The 16926-nt window shown below is 45.0% G+C and overlaps 1 protein-coding gene across 5 annotated transcripts in view; it reads left to right on the plus strand.

Moving 5' to 3' along the window:
- LOC119170217 (venom metalloproteinase BumaMPs1) overlaps window positions 1-16926 on the plus strand; it is a 336963-nt gene that overhangs the window by 249472 nt on the left and 70565 nt on the right. For all 5 annotated transcript variants that reach the window (XR_012894142.1, XR_012894141.1, XM_075888614.1 and 2 more), the window contains one exon: window positions 4897-4946. Coding sequence is in view for 3 of the 5 variants with exons in the window: in XM_075888614.1 (XP_075744729.1) it covers window positions 4897-4946 (50 nt within the window). In the remaining 2 variants the exon portion in view is untranslated. The remainder of the gene's footprint in view (window positions 1-4896; window positions 4947-16926) is intronic.

The raw sequence follows: 16926 nt of genomic DNA on the forward strand, positions 1-16926 counted from the left end.
CTTGGAGATAATCTTTGAGATAATCTTGCAGGCAGTTAGTGATGACGCGCTCGAAGAGTTTATCAAGGCAGGACTTGAGGCATATTGGTCGGAGGTTTTTGATCTGCAGTTTTTTGCCCAGCATCGGTATCATTATGACCCCTGCGTGCTTTTATTCATGGGGAAGTGTGCCACATTGCCAATGATCATTAAAAAACGCCGTTATTTATTGTACGGCGCTGTCGTTGAGGTTACTCATAAGAGAGTACGTAATTCCGTGTGCCTCAGCAGCTGTGTTGCGGTTGCTGCGGCGAATGGCTGCATGAACTTCGTGCACCGCTATTGGTCGGTCGAAAGTTTGATTGGCACGTCTACAATACGTACGTAGCCTTAGAAGGGGGCGGGTGGAAATCGCCAAATTATTTGCGCCGCACTTGATCCAGCAGCTATTCGTCCGAGCCCTCAAAGGCGTGTAGGATGCCCATGACTTACTCATTCGTCTCAGTTATCGTTCCAGTGGGGTCAATCAAAGCACGTATAATATGCCACGTGCGGACTGTGCCCTATGAGCCTCGAAGGAAGTCGTTAAACGGGGCCTGATTGAGCTGCGCCACATCTGTAGCGTACTGCTCTGCCAGAGTGGTGAGTGCTGTAATCCTAAGCTTGAGGGGTCAGTTATGTTTTTGCGTCCTCCACATGGGGATGAGGCTACTTCGGGCTTCCCACAGATGTAGGTGATGGCCGTCTACTTCCGGCAGTACAGGTGTGCTGTTAATGGGGGGGGGAGGGGTTTAGCGCTCTCGAATTTCTTTAGGTTGGGCGCACCAGTCAGTGAGGCTTGTGAGGCTATCAATGTGAATGTTCACACTCACAATGAAAGACGTTGCAGTTTGTGATGCGTGCTTGTCGAATAAACCGACGCACTGCACTCTTTGTGACTGTCGTGCGGAGAATGAAGTGTTCGCTGCCTAAGGATTTCGGCAGGTTGTCCAGTTATAGTTTGCACTGACACGGGCAAATGTGAGATCAAGGCAAGTGTCCGTGCACACACTGTTGCCGATCCGGGCAGGGGACGCGGGATCCGTAAACAGTTCGAGCTGTAATTTTTCAGTGGTAGCCGCCAGCTGTTTGCCGTTGACATCCAAACGGTTGTAGCCCCAGCGTTTGTCGAGAGCGTTGATGTCCCCGAGTAGTAAGAGTTCTTTTCCCTGGCCTAATTTGCAAGCACCTCATACGAGGAGATAGAATGCAGTGGCTTTCTGCTTTGAGGTGCTAAATACACTGACAATGACGACACTTTACGTTTCTCCTTTCTTTTTTCTCCTTAGAATTAGCTTCACAATCACATGTTTTATGTTCGTCTGGGATGTTGTCTAAGCCAACAGCGGTTAGCGCTTTGTGAATCAGGATGGCCGCTCGGCCTTCTGTTCATTATTGAACTCATAACCTGAAAATATGGGTGACGTTCCAGGCTCCTGAAGCGCTATGAAATTTGGTAGAGCTAGGTGTGTGTTAATGTACTGTTGGAGGAGGCTCCACTTCATGCAGAAGCCGCGGCAATTTCATAGCCAAACTTCTAAATGTTGGCCAATCGATGGGGCTGTGCTGCCCATAGTTCATTCATTGTGTGGAAAGGCGTGGGTATCAGAATCTCGGCTTGCAGCGCCGATGTTGAAGTGAAAGTGAGGACGCCAGGGGTGGGTGCAGGGGCGGCAAAGATTTCGAATGCATGCGATTTTAGTTCTAGTCTGTGGTAACCTTAATCTGTCGTCTAGTGAGAGCTACGAGTGTCTCTCTTGCTGCGTATATTTTCACCTGTTTCATCAATTTTGGCCTCGTGGCGTGTCTCGAGAGAGTCGAGGCCTTCACCAAACTGTGTGAAGAAGGTACTGAACTGTTGCGACAACTGCTGGGTGGGCGTTCAGAGCATTTTGCGTATCTCTTCGCGTGTGGCTGCGATGTCCTACTCCGCAGGAACCGATAGCGCCATTTTAGGGATTTTCTCCCTCTCAGGAATGGTTAGCGCGGGTCGTTCAGGTGACTCGGGCGGCGATTCAAAACGTGCAATTAGGGCGTGGAGTTGAGAACTGTCCCTGGTTTGACGCACCCTGACGGCCGCCAGCTCCTGTTTGAGTTTTATGTTTTCCGCGAGAAGTTGTTCGTATGTGATGGACAGGGTATTGAGTGAAGCGATGGGAGCAGCAGCAGCAGCAGCAGCAGGAGGAGGAGGAGGAAGAGGAGGAGGAGGAGGAAGAGGAGGTGCATCAAGCAGCATGAAGCAGCAGCTGCTGAAGCAAGCAGCAGCAGCAGAAGCAGCAAACCACCCGTCCACAGTTCCAGCATGCCCCCAGCATACCTGGTGACAAGCCCAACCCCACTCCATGTGCCAGCGCCTACAATAAGCGGTTTTTTATCTCCAGCAGAACGAAAGTACTCCATCACGGAACGCGAATGCCTCGCGCTAGTCTGGGCAGTGGCTAAATTTTGGCCATATTTTTGTGGACTGCCATTCACGGTTTTCACTGATCACCACGCCTTGTGCTGGCTGTCGTCCTTAAGAGATCCTAGTGGTCGTCTCGGCTGGTGGGCTCTACGGCTACAGGAATATTTTACATGGTTGTATCCAAATCAGGCCGCTACCATGAGTATGCTGATTACTTTTCGTGTCATCCAGTAGACCCAGCAGGCCTTTCAAAGAGGGGTGAGTCTACTTGCGTTTTGGCACTTTGTGCGTTCAGCACGGATATCAGCAACGCCATGATCCCCACGTAAGAAATATAATCCTTCAGGTCAATGGTCCCATAACTCCCCAGTTTCTCCGCATACTCCTACTCCAAGATGGTGTATTATATCGCTACAGCATGCATTCTGGCTGACTTTATCTGCTGTCGGTCATACCACAACATATGCGTCAGACTGTCCTCGCACAGTTGCATGATAATCCGACAGCTGGTCACTTCGGAGTTACGAGAAATTATGACCGCGTTCGACGTCGCTTCTTTTCACCCGGTATCTACTGACCCGTCTGCAGTTACGTCGCCTCATGCAAATCCTCTCAACACCGAAAAAAAACAGCAACCCTTTGTGCGGGACGCCTTCAGCCCAGTCAGATCCTATCTGAACCGTTATATAGGGTAGGTCTTGACTTGCTTGGACCTTTCCCTTTATTGGCCAGCGGAAACAGGCGGAGAGCAGTCGCCACATATTACCCCACTTGGTATGCCATCACGCGGGCCCTTCTTACCAGCTGTGCGACCGGCGTCGCTGACTTGCTCTTGGAAGATCTCGTACTACACCACGGCACTCCTCAGCAACTGCTTACCGATCGGGGTCGCTACAATTTATCACAAGTTATTCAAGACACACAAAGTTCACAACGGCGTATCACCCTCAAACAAAATTGGTCACACAGCACCTCAATAGAAGAATCATGGACATGCTCTCCATGTACGTTTTTCCGACCATCATAACTGGGACACCACCCTCGCATTTGTGGCATTTGCCTATAATACATCCCGGCATGATACTGCAGGTTTCTCGCAATTTTACCTCCTGTACGGACGAGGACCAACGCTGTCTTTTGACATGCTCCTTCCTGCCGTCAACTACACGTCAGCATATGCCCGTGTTGTGATCTCCAGAGCTTTAAAGACACGTGAGATATCTCGCCAGCGTCTGAGCAACTAGCACGAATGACAACAATTCCTGCCATCGCAATATCCACTTTCATCGTGATGACACAGTCCTTCTCTGGACGCCGTCGCGGTGAGTTGGCCATTGTGAAAAGCTGACTTCGCCGTGCTCGGGTCCGTACTGTGTGGTGCGCCAAGTCACCGACGTCACATATGAAATTGAACCTCTTAACACCACCAACCCGCAATCGTGTTCAGATGTTGATCACGTGTTTCGGCTAAAACGATATTACTCGGACCGAGCAAGCTCCGAGACGGTGCCTTGGCCGCCAGGGTGACGCTGCGTGGTGCCACAGATAAACATAATAGAAAAGAGGGTGATATTTAGGGCGAGCTCGTGCAGATTCGGCTCCATATTGTATGCCTGCCTTTTTATCTGAGGTAAATATATTTTTCGACGCCTTTTTCCCGTAACAATATATTCCAGTTCTCAAGCTCCACTTTTCCCCTTCGCCTTTTATGACCTTTTTTTACAGAGAGCAAGGTAATCGTCGTATATTCCTTGGGGAATCTGTTCACAACGGGTAGTGCTCTCCGTACTAGGTAATCTGCCTAACTTTTATTTTTCGCGCTGTGATTCCGCATTCTGAATGTACACCTGCAGAAGGCTTTATACGCATTCTGTACACCAGACTACTGAATAATAACAGCGCAGAGAAAAGTTTAACCCAAACACGAGTCAGATCACACGCAAAGCTCCCCGTTTCTTTAAACTCCGCGTTCAGCTGTTGGCGGGGGCACTTCTTAATGCGGCTACCAGGTGCCTGCGCAGGTTCACGCACATCACCTGTTGTGTGTACGTTCAGAAAGCAGAATCGCAGCGCGAAAAATAAAATTAGGCAGATTACCTAGTACGGAGGCTCTGCCTGTTGTGAACAGATTCCACAAGGAATATGCAACGATTACCTTGCTCTCTGTAAAAAAAGGTCGTGAAAGGCGAAGGGAAAAAGTGGGGCTGAACTGTTAATTTTTTATCAAAAAAGTAATCGCATTTCGTATTCGTTTCTGAATGAAACTCTGAAGCGTCTTGTCGTGTAACAGCGCTCTGTGGGTTCTCTCTCTTTTTCATCTTCGTCTTTTCTATACTCTGTGCTGGAAAAATAATAGGCACCAACTAGTCAACTTTCCACTTTGTTATTCTATAAAAGAGAATTGTTTCTGGTAAAAAGGACTTGTCTTTCGCATTAGAGCTATGCGCATAAACGTTTGCACTTTTCCTTTTCAGATGCCGGTTAGTTGATGTCTCATTGGGTGCCGAGGCTACAGAAATGCTTGGTGAGATGACGAAATTTCATTTACCCTTTTATAGGCGTGTACTTGTAGGAGGTTCATTCAAATAATTCCTTTGCAAAGCTCGTCAAACGCTGCGAAAGTTCCAGTTCTTAAAGAACATTGTAAAAAATTATATATCATGCGTTTTATTAGGCCACATTTTGAGTATATAAAATTTTGTGCAGCAGTATTTTCTTTCGGGAGTCTACAAAACACAGCCTTCTGTCATACTTTCGCACAGACGGGTCACGATTTTTTTTTGAAGCCACAACCTATTGCATCCAGTAACACAGTTTTCCTATGTACCTGCTCTTGTCCTGGTTACTCTCTACTGCGGTACATTCTACAGCATTCTATAAAACCAGTGGTTACAAAGATCCGCTGCTAACGCGACGCTTGCAACGTTTATCCCGGTCGTGAGTGTCACATTTCCATGAAGGTGAAGTACTTAACGTTCATGTAGCAGGTGACGTCAGAGCATAGTAAAAAAGATCTGATGGTGAAGCTCTCCGCAGCCTTATACTACGGCACGCCTAGTAATCATATCGTGGCTTCGGCAGATTTCAAGTGTATTTGTAGTTTTGGCAATAGACGATTTCTAGACTGCAAGCACCCCAGCAAACATCCGGGCACGTCATTCTTCAGCTCCTAATGTCAAAACTGAAGGCACGTTTTCAAGCTTTTTTCAAAAGTAAGGAATATCTGTCTCTAGTATTCTAAATAAAAGGAACGTGCGTGAAGTTCAAGGGGACCTCTTAAAATTTTGAAATAGTTAAAAAAACAGTTATTCAAATATATTTGTAATGGAGGAAGAAAAGTGTAGAAAACCAACCGGATATTTTCTAAAGCTCCTCTTGCCCACCGATGCTTTTAAGGCACATCCGTAAACGAAACCGGGTGAAAACAAGGGTGCGTGTTTGTAAACAGCGAAAAGTTCTTATAAATTGGCGTGGTGCCAGAATGAGAAAACATGTATGCATAGGTCTGACTAGCACCAGGGCCCCATGATTACACCAGGCAACAGTGGGTAGTTGCAGAAACAAAAGTTGAACGAAGACGAGACACGTGTGAAGGACTGTTTCAGCTTCACTGAAGCGACACGTTGGTACGGGTGCACCATTCAGTGTTCTGAGAAACATTTCTTTGAGAAAGACTCACCACTGGCGAAGCTAAGCCTGAAATCTGGCATGTATGGGAGAGTGTTTTCATTCCACTAACATCGTTGCAAAACTGTTTCGGGATGCACCTTTCCTAATGTGCTTCATCAATTCTTCATGTGTGGAAGAGTGTTTCAGCTCAAGTAGCGTAGTTCGGCATTTTGTGGGCTTTTACTACCTTCTTCCTTTTTATGGGCTATTGGCGAGTGGTGCGATGCACCCAATTTTCGCGGCGCATAAACGTTTATTATGAATCCTGACTACATGACACATCAGAACGACATAAGGGGCTTCGCTCGCACCATAGTGCCAAAACGCAGATATATATATATATATATATATATATATATATATATATATATATATATATATATATATATATATATATATATATATATATATATATATATATATATATATATATATATAATCAACCTCACTGTTCCTACTGTAGGACAAATGACTCTCCCATGTTACCGCATCTTCCAGGCCCTGTGCTTGCTGTGGCTCAGCTATACCAAGGCCCTGTCCGTTGAACTGTTGGTTGTCTACAAGCTGTCACCAATATACAGCTATAAACCAAAATCCCGTTATTTCAAACTCAGTTATTTCGAACTGGAAGCCCCCGCTATTCGTTGCTCCCCGCAAAATTCGACAAAAAGTTATCTCATTATGTTCTAAAACAAAATAAATTAAATTTACTAGAATCGCCAGAGAACGATAAAGCGGCGTTTCTCGGCAGATCAGATTTTGGATGCTGCACTAGAGCTCTTCCAAAGGTCACAAAGGATGCTTGTGGGGAAGCCACTGAAAAAACACAAGAAAATCAAAATTATTGATTTTTGTTATTGAAATAATTTCATTTAGTCCAGAAAACACGTAGGCATACTTCGATTGCAAATGAATTTGATTGCATTAAACCTACTGTCTAAATAATTGTTTGTTGGACCTTACAAAACGTTGTGTATTTCGATATTGAAGCTCAGTGCTGGCATAATTGCATGTCAGTAATCGTTTCGGGCGTATCATTGACTCACCACTTAATTCTGTTCCCTGTTACAGCTTCATTAACATGAACAACAAAGTCAACCACCCAAACGCGCAGTAGCGCCTAGTTCATGATTACGAGTCTAGAGGTCGTCTTTATGGGTTCTGCCCACGCAGTGTGGCGCATTGTTCGTACATTTTAGCGCACCCCTCCCGCTCATTCCAAATTTCTTTAAATCAAGCAATTTTATAGTGCCCCTTACTTCCGAGTTAAACAAGCTTTTACATTGTAATTGCGGCCACCTTAGAAATGAATCAATGTATGCAAAAAACAGCATTTCAGGCAGCGAAGTCGACCATAGACCGTATTCGCACTATTAGATGCCAGACATTTGGGTGGAATACTCTCATTGGCAAATAATTATAGGTAGCATGCTGTATGATTCAAAATGACGCCCGGAGGGTGAACCCGTTAGCGTAGGCACAGAAAACACCCGCGAACGTACGGCCGGTGCCACTTTCACTGGATGATGCCGTGAGCTGCACTAATACGTGTATGAGAGCACGATACTTTCCCAACCCATGAACGCTCACCGCCTATTTATTCGCCGTGGTGTGAAAGGTTGTGTTTGAGTTTTGTCACCGTGAATTGAGGTTGTTTTTCGAAACCATGTGCGTCCTACAGAAAATTGCATGAACTAGAATTAACGTGTGAACATAACGGCATTCTGAGGTGGTGTCTACCGAGGCTGCCTGACGAATTTGCAGCTACAGACCTTTTTAAGCGCCGTGTTTCCACGAAAGGTATCCGTACGGTTGTAGTTGCAGCCTGGTTTTCTCAATCTGGCGGGCTGAATGTCATCTAAAATGATTCAGTATAGGTAGGCAATGAGTCTGTGCGTCGTCCTAAAAGGTCTTGATTCATTCAGGCTCAAATATATTATGCAACGACACGTACCCCTCACAAATGTGGTATGCTTTCGGCACTCTTTCTATTGAAATTATAAGAATGATTCCTTCTAGTAGGGCAAGCAAGTGCTGGCACTCTTCGGGTAAACAATGATTTTTTACTAACTCAATTATTTCATTTTTTTACCTACCGGTTTGTATATGCTATCACCGCGACTACCAACAGCGCATGCGATCGTGCGGAAGCGCGCAGTTACCATTTCTTGGAAATGACGTTATTCGATTGTTGCTGACGAGCTCTTCTCTATCTTAGGCCTGACCTTTAATGGCCCCTTATTACTCGGTAGTTTAATTTAAGCTGGTGTAATGAAATTTGAACTGTTTACAGGGAGGCGCTCATACAAAAAGCGTTGCTGATATTTAAGTGCAAACACGCTTCTTTTTTTTTAAGTCGCGGCGTCTGATTTGATTGCGGCAGCGACAAAATGAAGTTTCTTTGCCAATGAAGCACCAAGAGCGCCTGGGCACCAGTCTACGATTGGCATAAGAGCAAGTTGGTAATTATTTTTTTAATAATTTTGTTACCATTCTTACGGCTTTTGCGCAATATTGGTTGTCGTTCGCACATCTAAGCAGTGAAATTCTCATGTGTAGAAACGGTAGACAACAGTAACAACGTGGTTTACAGTTGTTTTGCTCTTGGAAGACAATTAGCTATGTTGCATATTATTGCGCGACTTCTCGCACACGGTTCCTGCTCACGGAAAAAATAATCAGAGCATATCCGCGGAGTGAATGATGATGAGTGGGGCGAAGCGTCCATCAGCCCATCCGTGTTTCCGTCCATCCGTTCATTCTTGCTTCCATCCGTCCCCGCGACCATCCGTGCGTCCGTTCGTCTGTGCGTGCGCCCGTCCGTCCATCTGTCCATACGTCCGTACATATGTCCGTTCACCTTCTAGTGTGTCTGTCCGTCCGTCCTTTCGTCCATCTAGTGAACACTCCAAGTACCGCCATCTCCCGGTTCGCATCCCCTGCGGCACATACCCGCTCTAGAGCGGGTACGTGCCACCAGTGGCTACGTACACCGATGAAGGATGAACAGACCCTCACCCTAAGGAGCTTCAGCCCTACAGACAGACAAACAGAGAGTAAACTTTAATAGAACTGGAGGAGTGACTGCAGAACCCTCTATCGAGGGGCCGATGTAACCACTGGCCGCGTCCACGTAGAGGACAGAATGCCGTGACGCTCCGCCCGTTCCTGGGCCCTCTGGACTGCCTGGATTTTCTTTCCGAGTTCCGTACTTCTGATGGCCTCCTATCATTCGACTTTGCTTGAGAGAAGGTTGTTAGGCAGCGCGGGACTGCACCAGAGCATGTGAGCCAGCGAGCATAAGGTTTCATAGCAGTCAAGGCAGCTAGGTTGAACGTCCGCGTATATTTTACTTAGGAATCTCCACGACGGGAAAGACCCCGTCTGCAACATTATCAAGGTCGTCCCTAACTCTCTTCAGGATGGCTCGTGCACGGGCTTTGCGCATACCGTCGTTGTGTTGTGGATGTACGTTTCGCGGAAAGGGCCCCACCTTGTAGGTCGCCCTTGTTTCCCAACTCAGTGTTGTTCGCCGTTCCTCTGTACGCCTAGGAGACATGCCGACCTCATCAAGGATTCTCCTGCCTGCTGAGGTCGGTGGTAGCCTAACCGCCTGGGCAGTAACCTGCACCTCTATCATATCGTTGATGCTACTGTGCATACCCAGTTCTTCGCCCCTAAAATTGTCTTTTTCAGATATCTATTCCAAACACATTGTGACAGAACTCCCTTCTTCTTTTTTCACTGTTCGGCTTTCATTACCAAGACCGGGCATGAGATCATCTTACTTAGGTTGTACACTTACGACAAGGCTTCCGCCATGTCGTTTTTATAAAATTAAGTAAATGTTAGGGTTTGACAAGTTTGGTGCGCAGCACAAAATAAATGAGTCATGTCAGTTAACCCGCTGAGAGTGGAAAGGTTTCTCTACCGAGTTAACAGAACCACAATAACTGCATTTATCACCGTGTTCAGCTGAACTACAAAGCTGATTATTTCCACGAAACCCATCATATACACTATAACAATAAAACGTAGCCAAAACAACAGAGGTGGCTACTCGAGTCTTACTTAGATGTTTTGCATTTTAATGGACAGGGCCGTACTTGACCGCTCATGATTGGTCGTTAGTCTAATGATAATCTATGGTCATTTGGCACAATGGACCAATGAGCATCCCGGGTATTCGCAATGTCCCCTGGTGACAGGTGGCGCGCCATGCAATCGAAGACGGCTGCGGTAGAAGGGTCAACCCGTGAACTCGCTTAGGGAAAGGTAGAAAGCAAAGACGTACGCACTGTGACGCTTTCAACGGATGATCTCTTGATCGTCAAATAAATGTACACCGTACATATAAATACTTCCCCAACTATAGGAACTGCAAAGGTTCGCTACCTCATTTTTCGTCGCAGTGCGAAGGGTGGTGGTGTGAGCTGATCGACCGCGGATCAGCGATGCTTTGCGTAATTTTGTGGGTGCAACGGAAAACGGCGTGAACTATACATAACTGTCGTATCAACTCAGTAGGACTCCAACCTTATTGATTTCGGGCATTCCTAATGGATTTGCCCCATCAGTGGACCGATAGCGAGTAGCTCACAATCACCGCTGCATGGGACTGAATGTTCAACGTTCGCAAACACACTATGCCACTATGATTATTCGCGCTGTCAGCAACACGGTGTTGCTTCTTCAACGGAACACAAGAATTTGTTTTTTAAATAGCACTTGTGTCACAGTCATGCCCAGACTCTGACCGTGCACTCAGATATTGCAGGTTCCATCAGTGTGGAAGAAGCAAGGATATCGAAAAGAATGCGCACGTGTGCTTTTCACAACGTCGAAATCGTGAAAACTAATTGAACAATGACGTCCTCCGGAAAGTAGCGGCCAAGTGCAGGAGAAGTGCGCATAGAGGCGTAGAGAAGTGCACATAGAGGCGTCGTAACTGCACGGTTCATCACTCTACCCATTTCGCTTCGCTGGGCGAGCTCGACCTTATTCGCGGCATGCGGCGCTTTATATTATCCGCTGTAATTGGGCAACGTGGAATGTACAAGAAAAATGATGCTTTTATTTAGACCCCGCTAAGGTATATTTTATAAAAGCTACAATTAAAGCGACTTAACAACGTCAAAGAAACATTAATGTATGAGGGGACCTCAAGTGTAACTCATGAGCTAGCAGCTTCATCTTTCATCGTCGCATTCACTCTCAGTGCTTTCAAAGTAGGATACGTCCAGTGAAAAACTCTCGCGGTCAAGGTGCTTTCTTTCATCACTAAGGCTGAAAGCAACCAGAAGAATTTCCTCCGCCGAAAGAAGTTGACCACTCCACATCTCGACGTCACCATGTAAACTAGGCTCGGAGAAGATTGTGCTCTTAAACCGTCCAACAAGCAAATCGCTTGCAGGGTGCTGCCGCCTACCAACAAACATGGAAAAACAAGTGGTGCAGGCCTGACCAATTTGAGATAGCTTGCGAGCCCACTGGACTTTCTGTGTGCATCGTTATGGTATTCATGCACTCCAAAAGTATCGACGAATATTACATGCAAATTAAATGAGCTAAGTACTAACTAGAAAGGTCAAACTATAACATCTTTCTAACCGGCGTGGTTACACCAGCATTGTTATATAATATATATTATATGCAGTATCGCTAAATCTGCCACAAAACTTCCTTCTCGTGAAGTGTCCTTAATTTGCCAGTGGATACCTTGACATGTTGGTATTTTTAAGCGTGAAGAGGCCGATCACCTCGCTTCAACTTGTGCCCACGAAGCTGATATTTGTACCTTGCGCACTATTTTCGCGAACTCTAATTCCTGCGCGTAATCACGAAAAGTTCGCGTTTCGCGAGAACTAATCAGATCTTTTGTGTCACGAAATGATCTGTTGGTTCACTTATGCAGGAAACATGCCAAGTTATGGTGCTCATGTCTTGCTAACGCTTTAACACTGAGGCTAGCCCGTCCTAACAAGGCAGCGACTGCGTAGTGATCGCACTGTGTCGCCTGATATTCCTCCTCGAGTGGACATTCTCCAATGCTGCGTGGTTGCGCCACAGTCTATGGGCACTGCGAATAACCAACCCCTACACAGGATGCCTAGAGTACGTAGGAGCAAATCTGAAGAAAAAAAGACTGAAGCAAAGCATTGTAATTTGATAAAGTATGGCTATATTCAACAAGTCAATATATCTTTTTCCTATCCGCAAAGCTTGCTAGTTAGAAAGATTGCATGATGAACCTTTGAAATGCTAATTGTATAGCACGAAATCTCTAGCACAAAAGTTGTGGTGCTTGTTCAAAGAACATTGAAACTGTACTAAAATACTTTTTTTGGCATTTATGTCCAGCATCTTTATAGTGCAGTAAATTTTAAATACCACGTGTCCTCCATCTATTGTCGGGCCCCTTAGAGCCATCAATTGTAAGTTGATTAATCATATAAGAAGCGTGGTGGATAACTTCAAGGCGCACCTTTGACAAAAAGAGAACCGGGAAACAGTGAGACAGAAACTAAACGTTTATGACGAAGTTAGGTGAGCACCGCAAGTAGCAGTGATGAAGCTGATCAGAGTAATGTTGATGGAGTGGTGAAAAGAGAGAATAATAAAGAATTTTTGACGCGTATGATTATCAGAAAGCTTCACAACAACGAACTTTGATTGAAGCAATCTGTAAAGAAACAAGAGGAACACGAAAGCACAAAAAATCCACGCAAATAAAACTGCGTGGCATCATATAAAGTGTTTGGAGGGTAGAGTTTACCTACTATTTTAAAAGAGAATAGACTGATGCTATTAGTCTACTGACGAAGAGGCAAACGTTACACCTACCTTCAAGACTATACAATACGCTGGAAGTTTTCACTCGCATCTTTTTGACAGCCAAGCAAGATTGCGAAAAATTCGAAGAAATGGAACATGTGGACATGACTGTTGTCAGATAAAGAAGCTGTGTTGCAGAGGAAATGAACTTAAGACAATTCAAGAGTTCAGTTTACCAAGCCGTCTGATGTAAAGCGAAGGGTGCAGCCTCTGCACACGGAGGTTGTCTTGTTTTCTGATTCAAGTCTCTCTGTATATGCGTCGATAGCCCTCTTGATAAATATCTCTGAGAATTAATATGGACCATCTTTTAGAAGGAAACCCTGATGGGATACACACCAGCAGCGTTGCGCACGGTGGTGACCCGGTTAGAACGAGCGTCTACGCTGGTTTTGGAAGAACAGTTTGAAGCGGAACTCGGTGTAGCGTTTACTCGAGCAAACAATAGTTTGAAACTCGAAGATATGGGTGGTGGGTTGGGTTTTCTGTGAGTTTCATCGCAGAAAAAACAGCCGAAAGAGTGTTTTCACTCGACGTGACAAGAGATAGAAGTGACGCGAGCTAGAAGTGTCTTGCGAGCGGGCAGAGGAGCCGGCTGCTACGGGCACAGCGGCGAGCGTGCTGCGGGTGAGCGAGATAGTGACGTGATCGCACACCTGCGCGCAAATCGTGCGAAGGCAGCGTGACATTAACGCGCACTTGCGGCGTGGCCTACTTGGCACCGATCCAACACCTGTGGCGAGGAGAACACGTTGCGGCGTGTTCGTATGGACGCACTTACGTACAGCGTTACACACGTCAGTCAAAGAGCCGCTTTGCATCTAAAAACGAGGCAGATATATTGCTTGAAAACGATGAATAGCAAAGATGAAACAAATGTATTTGCCAAAACTCGAGTTATTTCCTGCACAACCGCACGTCGGTCTGAACATATTAGAATAGACATTGCCATTCTTCTAACTTAATTACACAGAAAGGACAACAGCTGGGAAAAAGGCAGTTCAAGAGCGTCTAGCGCGCCCCCTATGTGTGGTCAAAGTGATCAAGCAAGGAGTCTCTCGTGGTACAGACAGAGGCAAAGTGCTACAAGTATTTAATGTGTTGGGTGTGTAATTGGTGGGTCTAATTTTTATAAATATTACAGTTAAAATATCCATGAAACAATACATAGCAGTATTCGTGTGTGAAACAACAGCTGTAGAGTTTCAAGATAACTGTAAAACAGAAGCTGTCTTACATGCACCCAAAAGATTTCCAGTGAGGGGGGGAGGGGGCTTACGTTGGACCATTTACAGTAATAATGCAACGAAGTTCAAGAAGTCCAACAGGAACACTCATTGCATACTAAAAAGAATACAGGATTCTGTCTTGAAAATCAAAAATAAATTAGGGAGAAGCATGTCACCGAACGAGCACCTTAGTGGGGAGGCTTATAAGACAGAATAACAAGAAGCATTAAATTATCAATGAAGAAAGTCACAAGAATAAGACTGGTAGCAAGGGAAGAGATACAAACAACCGCCACTGAAGGTGAAGAAGAATCGCAAGAAGCCATATGCACAAATGCGTCCAGTGAACTGGATGAGCCACTGCCTATTGTGCCGACTTACAATTTAGGTAAAAAACAAAAGGTTAAAAGCAAACGAGACCAATACGAAGTAAAACTAGAATAAATCTAGCGGACTGCATAATAGGTCACGAATGAATGGCAGAAAAAATTAAATAGACAATATCTAAAAGAACAGAGAGGGCTTCATAGCGCAAGCAAACAAGAAACCAAAGTGAACCAAGGAGACATTATATTGCTCACTTCACGACTTTATCGTAGCTCATATTGTGATCACGTGTCTAGAAATCGGCCCGGCACTTTGTAATTCTGCTCCAAACGAAATAGAATATCTTGGGTTTATTTTTCATTATGCAGAATGGTAAGTTGTGCTAGTTCTAAGAAATTGGATATTATGAACAACAAAAAAGAGCCGGTAATCTGTCGCACACACTCACGCTGGTGTACAAGCCATGATAGGTAGTTCTGACGAAATACTTCAAGCTTACGTTTTTAAAGTGATGACAGGGATCAATAAAAACTAATTATTGGGGACTGACAAATAGACATCACGGATATAAAAAATGAAGCAGACAATTTGATCATCAAATAAAAATAAGTGGAGCAACAAGAAAGCAAGTAATTTAAAAGTAATAGTTCGTTCTACAGTCTGAATATTTTTCAACGTTTAAAAACTCCTGCAACGTATCGGCAACTTTTCCGTCACTGTCTGCTATAGACAAAGCCCTCCAAAAACTACATTTGGTGCGTCTAACTCCAAAGTTAGAAGACGGAAGACGTCACCTAATGTAATTTTGAGCAAAGTGGCGTATGTTTTACACGAAATTAGATTATGTTCTGTTGTCTCAGGGACTCCGCAAATCCAACAAATAGGGGAAGAAACCTGACCAGCCTTGTGCAAAAAAAACTTAAATAAGGAGTTTGACACCGCCGCTTAGTGAATACGACTTCAATCGCATGAGTGCCACATATTTTACCATTCCCACGCTGATTTAGACGATGATATGAAATCCTCATAACTTCATTTCTCCATAATTTAGCCCTCTCCAATGAATTAGGAGGCTGGTAAAAGCTGTTAAACCCAGGCATTTAACTATGAGTAAGCTAACGCAACCGCCTTTGATTGAGGGAAGTCTACTCTTTATAAAACATTTTTATATAAAATAGCGTGGTGATAAACGAACAACTAAAAAAACATCAGGCATGCAACCGCCATTTGATTGAGAGGAGGTCTACTCTTTATGAAACATTTTTATATAAAATAGCGTGGTGATAAACGAACAACTAAAAAAAACACCAGGCATCCTGAATGCGCAGCACAGTTACAGTGAAAACTGTAACAGTGGCTTTTTTGAGCATTTTCTAAACACCCTTTACGTAGCTGCTACAAGGGCACTCGCTGCGTACTCAGTATGGCATAAATAATCATAATTTTATTGCGATAGCAATTATATGGACACTCACGGCTGTATTTTGGCATGGGCGTCGACGTCGGCGTTGACATTGGCGTCACTGTCACTCACCGTATATGCATACGCATCTATATATATCAAAATACAAGAAAGAAAAAATCAGCAAAAGCATTCCAGGGCGCAGAACCGAACGTTGGACCTCTGCGTTCAACTTTCCCTGGTGCACGTCCTTCATCATCCAAACGGCAAGCTATTTATACCTACCATTTACCACTGCTCACGAGCATCTCAGAGGGAATAATGTTTTCAGTATTACCAGCAAGTTTGCGGAATGAACGCGCGTTGCCACATCATGCCGCGGCGCTCGCTCTAACCCTACGCGTTCCTTGCCCGGCTTTATCTGGCGGTGTCGAGGAGGGGAGGGTCGTACGTCTGGGCTGGCCTCGGGCTTTACCTGGAATAATTCTGCAGTAGTTATTGGGCACGCAAAGGTCACTGCAATCATTGCAGTCTCCACTTGCAAAAATCACGCGCTTTTCAAACAAGGATAAGTAACAAATGAGATGCTTATTTGCATGCATCCGTACCTGTGAGTACGTTTCGTGCGTCATTTGTGCGTGAGAAACACGGGGAGCATATCGATCTGCTTTGCATTTTGCACGTGACCTTTGAATTTGTTGCTATCGCATTCATTGCCTCGCCTTTTCACATGCTGTGACTTTTTTCTGTAGTAGCCCAATATTCGCGATGCTCGCGCTACACTTGCTAGAAATTATGTGCAATTTCTTATGCAGAGGCTGAAGACGATGAAGAATGACGCCTGAAGTGGATACGCGCCACAGTTAATAGGTCGACTCTTTACCCAATTTCATTTTCTCCGAGCACTGGCCTAGATTCTGCAAACCAGCAATCATGTTTGCACAAACATTGCTAGACTCCCTAAATATACAAGTTCTTCATGTTTGTCTTTTGACGATGCAACCTAAATTCATAGACATTTCCTACCACCATATTTTTCTGAA

Source organism: Rhipicephalus microplus, chromosome 3 (assembly GCF_043290135.1).
Source record: "Rhipicephalus microplus isolate Deutch F79 chromosome 3, USDA_Rmic, whole genome shotgun sequence".
Lineage (NCBI taxonomy): Eukaryota > Metazoa > Arthropoda > Arachnida > Ixodida > Ixodidae > Rhipicephalus > Rhipicephalus microplus.